The sequence below is a fragment of the Nicotiana attenuata genome, unplaced genomic scaffold, assembly GCF_001879085.1.
Source record: "Nicotiana attenuata strain UT unplaced genomic scaffold, NIATTr2, whole genome shotgun sequence".
Lineage (NCBI taxonomy): Eukaryota > Viridiplantae > Streptophyta > Magnoliopsida > Solanales > Solanaceae > Nicotiana > Nicotiana attenuata.
The window spans coordinates 351,066-359,599 of NW_017671024.1; the positions used below are offsets into that span (position 1 = coordinate 351,066).

The window sequence follows — 8,534 nt, forward strand, 5'->3', positions numbered from 1 at the left end:
TCTTTTTCTTCTCACACTTAGTTTATATACCAGGTATTCTCATTTACCCAAAGCACCTAAGTCATTTGACTGTATTACTGGTTGACCCTCTGAAATGCCGTAACATCCAATTCGCCGTTCAAGCATTCTGAATACACGACCTCGGCCGTGGCCGAGGTGCGTGTCGTTATAGCGTTGTATGGATACGACTTCGGCCCAAGTGACTTTTTGCCGTTCCTCTTCATGCGGATTCTTGTCTGTCCAGATTTCGACCCATAGAAACTACCCTTAATTAAATGTTGCAGCATAATTTAATATGAGGAGTAAAATACTTTTTAAGGATACATACATAAGGATAATTTTGGAAAAACAAACTGAATTTTGTCTTGAATATATAAATGGACACTTATTTTGGACCAAAATAAAAAAGTAAATTGGTCACTTATTGTGGACCGGATGGAATATTGAGTAAAAATTTTCTCGTCTGTTAATGGCAATATAAATAGAGATTTTTTCATTCCTATACACTATTGGAAACTTTATTACCCTTAATGTCCATGTTTAGCTAATTATCCTACCTATACATGTTTTGTTTGCAAAATATATACATTCCACCTTAAAAGGCTCTCAATCCATTATTAGTGCCTTCAATTAAGGGATTTAATTCCACTATTTTCCTTTTTTTTCTCCTCTCTCCCCTTTCTCTCCCGATCTTCCATTATTTGTGGCTTCACATTAAATATTATCCATAATCAAAATACTTGCATTCAAACCTCATTACAATGTTGAGATAAACGTTTATGCAACTCTCATTTCATTTGGTCCTAAAACGACAACATTTGCACTCTACACACTCTCCACAGTAACACCACGCACCCCCAAAACCCCAACCCCTAATCCCTTCCCCCTTCCCAAAATCGTCCTTCATTTTCTCCGTTCCCATTTTCATATCAAACCCAAAAAACAAAACTGCAAAAAATTCCCCTGAAAAAAAAAAATGGAACATCATACGACTACAAGCAGAGCTGAAGCAGAAAGATTATTAGGCGTTGCAGAAAAACTCCTCCGCGAAAAAGATTTCGGAACTTGTAAAATTTTGCCCTTTTAGCACAAGAAACGGAGCCTTTATTAGAAGGTCCAGATAAGATCTTAGCCATTGTTGAAGTTTATTTTAAGTTGCAATTGTATTTAACTGGGTAGAAATAATTTTTATACAAATTTTATACAATATGTCTTTTGTATATTTTGTATCTAATTTATACATAGTAAAAATAAATTTCATACAATTAATTATATATTATACAATTTATCTACAACTTTCATACATTATTTCTACCCAGTTAAATACAACTACAATAACATACAACTTAAATACAAATTTTATACAATATGTCTTTTGTATATTTTGTATCTGATTTATACATAGTAAAAATAAATTCCATACAACTAATTATACATGATACAACTTATTTATAACTTATCTACAATTTGCATACATTATTTCTACTCAGTTATATACAACTACAATATCATACAACTTAAATATAATTTTCATACAATGTTGTTCAACTATTTTACTACAATTTCTGTAGTATAATGTATGCCATATCTTCTTCGAGTTTCAATCTGAAATTAAGCCAAAATCAAGTCTAATTTTCACCAAAATCCCTCAAAATTGAGATATAAACTCCAAACCATATTTTCAATTATTTGTAACAACACCCAATCCAAACAAATAATGATTTTTGAAAACCCAAATTCGAATTCAAAGCTTCAAAGCTTTTTAATGGCTGTCAGTGGTGGAATTGCTGCTCTCTTTTCCTTTGCTTTACATTACTGAAATTTGGGATTGAGAGATAGAGAGAGACGTAGAGAGAATTCTCAATTCTTTGCAACAACATCCAACCCAAACAAACAATGTTTTTTGAAAACCCAAATTCGAATTCAAAGTTTCAAAGCTTTTTAATAGTTGTCAGTGGTAGATTTGCTGCTCTCTTGTGCAAGATACGTGGGGAGGGGGGTGGGATGTAGAGAAAGAAACGTGGGGGAGTGGAAGATATGTTAGAATAATTTTAGGACACTAATTATTATCATTAATTCCCTTAAAATGTACATAAATGGTAATTGGGTATATAAAATATAATTATAGTAAAACTTAAATAGGGAGAGTAATATAGTTTCATATAGTGTATAAAAATATAAAAATTCCCATATTTGCTAAGGCCCAAAAGCATAACAGATAAAATAATTTTAAATAATCTTATTATTATTTTATTTTAAAATTAGTACAACTCGTTTTCAAATCATACTACATTACTATCTATGCTGAAGTTGAAGAGCTCAAGCTAATAGAAATATTCCACACCTACGAGCGCCTTTTTCTTTTTTTTCCGGACAAGGTCCTAATATGCCGAGATTGAGCACATTTGCCCTTCGTTAATATTTTAGTACATATGTGCCCTTACTGTCAAATAGTTGGTCCACATATGCCCTTGTACTATACGAAATGGAGAATATTTGCCCTTCGTTAATACTTTAGCTCATATATGTACTTGTTATCACATAGTTGGTCCATATATGCCATTTTCGAAAGGGAATCCACTCAAACTAATTAGCTCTTTCGTTAACTATATTAAAGTGCATTACGAACACCATTTTCTTTTTATTAGTACTTTTTAATTTTTTCTTTACCTTTCTCTTTTCTTTCTTCTTTTTTCTTTTCTTCAACTTTTTTTTCCTTTTTCTTTCTCCCATATCTAGTTTTCCCATTGTTGATGCCTTCTCTATTTTTGTCACCAATTTCACTTGACAAAACTCATAAATTCCTGCTAATTTTACTATCACAAACCCCATAGGTTCTTCTGACCGGAAGGAGATGAAAATTGTCGGAGAAATTTCTACTTTCACCAAATTAACCAAATTAACACCACCGAAAAATTAACCAAATTAACACCACCAATTTTTTTTTTTCCGGTGGTGCTAATTTGGTTAATTTTTGGTGAAGGTAGAAATTTCTCCGACAATTTTAATTTCCTTCCGGTCAGAAGAACCTGTGGGGTTTGTGATAGTAAAATTAGCAACAATTTATGAGTTTTGACATGTGAAATTAGTGACAAAAATGGAGAAGGCATCGGCAATGGAGAAAATCGGATATGGGAGAAAGAAAAGGGAAAAAAAATAGAAGAAAAGAAAAAAGAAGTAAGAAAATATAAAGGTAAAGAGAAAAACTAATAAAAAGGAAATAGTATTCGTAATGCACTTTAGTATAGTTACCGAAAGAGCTAATTAGTTTGGGTGGATTACGTTTCGAAAAGGTCATATATGGATCAACTAATTGACAACAAGGATATATATGGGCTAAAGTATTAACGAAGGGCAAATATGCTCCATTCCGTATAGTACAAGGACATATATGGACCAACTATGAGACGGTAAGGGCATATATGTGCCAAAGTATTAACGAATGACAAATGTGCTCAATTTCGTATAGTACATGGACATATTAGGACTTTTTCCGTTTTTTTTAATCTTAAAGTTTGTACTATTAGGAAAAAGAAAATGAAGCTGCTGCTGTTGACACTACGACGTAATATTCTTGGAGTGTAGCCATGGTTGATTCAATTAGTAAAGAGTATATAGACTTTTTCATCTGCTGCTGTCTAATTTGTGGGGTCGCTGGAATACGAGTGTTAATTCAACGTTCGTTTACCTTTCACTGTCTTTGTCTTCCATTCCTTTGATGCGCTTTTTATCAATTCTTTGTTCGGCACCTCTCTCTTGTTTTTTCGTATTTGATTATCTCAATAATTGAATTCCTGTTGAAAAATGATGCGATAAATCAAGCCTGCAATTGCTGGCTGCTTTTGGATTTTTCTGCTTTACCTTTTTACTTAACCCCAGAAAATCATGACACCTCGCTTCTGTTCTGTTTCTGGCTCATACTTTCCTCATTTCTTCAGTTACAGTCCAATTCTTGATCTTGGACTTTGGTCTGTTTTATAAACTTAGCAAGTGGCAGTCTAAAGGAGGAATCTTTTTGTTATTTTGGGCAAAAAAATATTTGCTGAAATGGGTTTCTGAGGAATAATCAAGAATTGAACTTTTTAGAGGTTAGGATTGAGATGAATCTGCGAGAGAAGAGTGGGACTAATAGAAGCTTGGATGTGGGAAAGAGAGTGGTGCTTGTTGCTGTCAAAGCTTCAAGAGATATATCAAGAAGTGCCTTTATCTGGGCATTAACTCACGTGGTTCAACCTGGAGATTCTGTTAAGCTGCTCGTGCTCATTCCTCCTCATAGCTCAAGTAAACTTTATCTACTTCCCTAGCATGCATTTACATACTACTAGTTGTGTTAAAAATGCTTTTATGAGTATACTTTTTAGTTTATGTGGTAACTGGTAAACTTGCTGCCGTGTGACCAAGAGGTTATGGGTTCGAGCCGTGGAAACAGTAGGATAAGGCTGCTTACTCTTGTGGTCCGGCCCTTCCCCGGACCCGCGCATAGCGGGAGCTTAGTGCCCCGGGCTGCCCTTTTTACTTAGTTTATGCCAGACATCAATCCTTCTACTTTATAGGTGGTTTGGCCAAAATCCCTGCTTGCTACCTGTCTTTGTGTCTTTAACTAAGCGAAACTTCACCGTTTTTCCTGATAATGAATAGGCATATTCTTCCAGAATTTGTAGAGCCATTGCTAGCTCAAGCCTTGATTCATGTCATTGTCCTGTTTAACTTGATCCGCGCAAGAATTAGGCTAGTTTCACGTGTGTTTCTAGTTTCTTCAGTCTTTGTCATTTGTCCTTTCATTTGCTATAGACCAATATGTTAAAGTGACTTGAACTACACTTTCAGGTAAAAGGCTTTGGGGTTTTCCTAGATTTAACAGTGATTGCACGACTAGCAACTGGAGATCATTGTCTGGAACAACTTTAGATCAGAAGGACTTCATTACAGAATCATGCACTCAAATGTTGCTTCAACTTCATGATATTTATGATCCAGATAAAGTAAGTGATACATCTAATTCTGAAATCATAGTTCCTTCAAGGAACACATGGGATTCAAACATCATACAGTTCTATTTCACAGATAAAGGTGAAGGTCAAAGTCATTTCTGGGTCGCAGTCTGGAGTAGTGGCTGTTGAAGCCAGGAGAGTTCAGACACGATGGGTGGTGTTGGATAAGTAATACAGTGTAAATCTTATTTCATGTTTGCATGCATAAGTACTTTGTGTTTTGCATCTGATTAGATTGTAGGTGTTTAGTTTCTCTTGGTGCATGATGTTTGATTTGAATCTGGTTTGTGCTAAATGCATATCTCCTTGATGACTCATGTTCAGGAGGATGAAAAAAGAGGCCAGAATATGTATGGAACAACAACTGGACTGCAGTATTGTTCAGATGAAAAATTCTCAACCAAAAGTGCTTAGGTTGAATTTCATTGGATCGCCTAACACTGACACTGAACTCTCCCGTAGGTCACGAGCTTCTTCAAAACATTTAGGTGAAAAGTCTGATGATCCCTGGAATGAGATTCGGGTGCCAAACGTGACTCCAGCAAGTAGTCCAGAGCATTCATCATTCACCACAACTGACGCTGGGACATCCTCAATTTCCAGTCTAGACTTAGGGGCCTCTCCACTTTTCTTCACTGAGATCAATTGGGATATGAAGAAGAGCTTTTCGCATAAATGCAATCATTATTCAGATGAATCTGATTCTGACACAGATAGTGAAAAGCTAAGTTCTCCTACAACAAGCATATGTTCCCACCAATGGATGCAAGACATTCTCATTGCAGCAAAGGAGTATTCAAGTTTCTTAAAGAAAGACTCACCGAGATCCAAAGGCACATTGCTAAAGTTGAAGCACGATGTTACCCCGGAGAAATCATTTGGACGTGATCAGGACCCTGGAGTTCGTCTAAAGAAAGAAAGACATGATCTGGAAGGAAACAATAATATGAGAAAAATGATGTCATTAACCAAAAATTCTCCTGCTGATCCTCCTCCACTTTGTTCAATATGCCAACACAAGGCGCCTGTATTTGGAAAACCACCTAGGTGGTTCACTTATTCTGAGCTCGAACGTGCTACTGGTGGATTTTCACAAGCTAACTTTTTGGCTGAGGGTGGATATGGTTCTGTACATCGTGGACACTTACCAGATGGACAAGTCATAGCAGTCAAACAACACAAATCGGCTAGTTCGCAGGGCGACCTTGAATTTTGCTCTGAGGTGGAGGTCCTGAGCTGTGCTCAGCATCGAAATGTTGTGATGCTGATCGGCTTCTGTGTGGAGGATGGAAGAAGGTTGCTAGTTTATGAATACATCTGCAATGGCTCCTTAGATTCTCACCTTTATGGTACCAACCTCTCCACTCCTGTGTTTATCTCTCAATCCTCTTTACATCTCATGTCTTTCTCAATGTGTGACATTCAAATGCTTTAATTGAGTAAAAATTGAAGCCTTTATTTCTAGTGTGGTTCCATTTCCACAAGTAACTCCTGTCTACAAAAATCTGTCGATTATTATCAGAACTATATTCTTTGCTAAATCTAAATCACTATATCTGGTCTATTATTATGAGAACTATATTCTTTGCTCATGTGTGGAGTAAATAGGGAACACCAAAGCTTAGGAACCTGTCACAAATTCTGCAACCCATATTTATTTGTTGATAATGAATTTCTCCAACCTGCAGGACGTAATGGACATCCATTAAATTGGCCAGCACGTCAAAAGATTGCCGTCGGAGCTGCTCGAGGATTGAGATACCTGCACGAGGAGTGCAGAGTAGGTTGTATTGTTCATCGTGACTTGCGGCCAAATAATATCCTCCTAACTCATGATTTTGAACCATTGGTGTGTGTTGCTCTTGTACACTTTATGTTTATCTTTTTACAAAATTCTCTGGTCATGTTTTGGCCCTCTTTTATTTCTTTAAAAGTTATAAGGTTTAGATGATCTTGTAAATCTTTTTCTCTAAGGAGAAGTACTCTGGAAAGTAAGGTTTTTAGGATAAGTAGAAGTAAGACTGAATACATGCACTACAAGTTTAGTTAGCACAAAAAAGAGTAAAGTCGAGGTGAGATTAGATGAGATTATGGTGCCTAAATGCGAGCAATTCAAATATAAGACTATGTTCCAAGAGAATGAAATGATAGATGAAGACCTACACATAGAATCAAAATCAGATGGTTGAATTGGAGAAGTGCTACATGGGTGTTATGTGATAGGAGGATTCCTACAGTTATAAGACCAGTAATGGTATATAGGAGTAAATGTTGAGCTGCTTAAGTCCAACACATCCACAAGATGAGTGTCGCAAAGATACAATTTTTAAGATGGATGTGAAGTTCAATGGAAAAAAAGGACATATATATAGGCGATACCAATTAGTTGAGAAGATATTTTAATCTTGTTAATATGCTTACTTCAGGTCATATGCTATCTAGGACTCTTTTAGTCCTATTAGAGATCCTTATGCCAGTAGGAAATATAAAGAACTTCGGGTATTTTTGTTTTTATTTTTATTTTGTGTAATGTTGACCCGAGATGAATTTAAATGGGAACATGATTAGTGAGGATTCTTTTAGTTGACCTCAACTTGTTTGAAATTGCGGCATAGTAGTAGTAATAGTTGTTGTTTTCAAACATAATGGAAGGGGAAATGTTACTCGCAAAAATCTGAAGTAATTCGTCTTTAAAATGTAGTAGGCTGTTTTTTGTCTAAAATTGGTCACAAAATGAACTGTCTGCTTGTTCTGACTTGCGTGTATTATTCTCTTCTTTCATCCTTTAGTTTTTAGGTCCCCTCTTCATTTTTTCCTTGTGATATAGGTTGGAGACTTTGGACTGGCGAGGTGGCAGCCAGAAGGGGACTTAGGTGTTGATACAAGAGTAATCGGAACATTTGGGTAAATAACTAAGTATGAAACATAACACAGTTGGCCCCGACTAACACTATCTTTCAGCCTTTTAATTGATTTGATTTTTCTTGTTCAGATACTTGGCACCGGAATATGCTCAAAGTGGTCAAATAACTGAAAAAGCTGATGTTTACTCGTTTGGTGTAGTACTATTGGAACTTGTTACCGGAAGAAAAGCTATAGACATTAATCGCCCCAAGGGCCAACAGTCCCTCAGTGAGTGGGTATGAGTTCTTTAAGTTTTTCTTGTGTTTTATGGTCGCATCAAAATCTTATATGCCCGTGCTTTAATGGTGTAGAGTTCTAATAGTTTATCCTTATATTCCAAATGGACCAGGCACGTCCTCTGCTGCGAAAGAGTGCCATCTCTGTACTCATCGACCCATGTCTAGGGGACTGCTACTTGGAGCAGGAGATTCATGGCATGCTACATTGTGCTTCATTATGCATTCGACGGGACCCTCATTCAAGGCCGAGGATGTCCCAGGTAAGAGATTATACTGAAGTTTGCTGTCCAAAAACGGAAACTTGCGAAAGAACTGTTTGTTTTTGCTACAAAAGCATCTATATCTGGAAGCTAACTATATGCGTCGAGCTGTTACGCGGTTGATCTATTGCTTTCTTATT

At 36.3% G+C, this 8,534-nt stretch overlaps 1 protein-coding gene across 5 annotated transcripts in view; it reads left to right on the forward strand.

Annotated features, from left to right (window-relative positions):
• Positions 1-755: 755 nt before the first annotated feature.
• The window catches only part of LOC109205339 (inactive protein kinase SELMODRAFT_444075-like), an 8,711-nt gene continuing 932 nt past the window's right edge, over positions 756-8,534 (forward strand). The window contains exons 1-9 of one of the 5 annotated variants that reach the window (XM_019368047.1): positions 756-1,114; positions 3,939-4,281; positions 4,828-4,982; positions 5,065-5,159; positions 5,316-6,340; positions 6,680-6,840; positions 7,819-7,895; positions 7,984-8,131; positions 8,245-8,394. In XM_019368047.1, coding sequence (XP_019223592.1) covers positions 4,101-4,281; positions 4,828-4,982; positions 5,065-5,159; positions 5,316-6,340; positions 6,680-6,840; positions 7,819-7,895; positions 7,984-8,131; positions 8,245-8,394 — 1,992 coding nt within the window. In that variant the 5' untranslated portion in view covers positions 756-1,114; positions 3,939-4,100. Of the gene's footprint in view, positions 1,115-1,878; positions 4,282-4,827; positions 4,983-5,051; positions 5,160-5,315; positions 6,341-6,679; positions 6,841-7,818; positions 7,908-7,983; positions 8,132-8,244; positions 8,395-8,534 lie in introns of those variants that run through there. The other 4 variants (XM_019368048.1, XM_019368049.1, XM_019368051.1 and 1 more) reach the window with 4 other exon arrangements.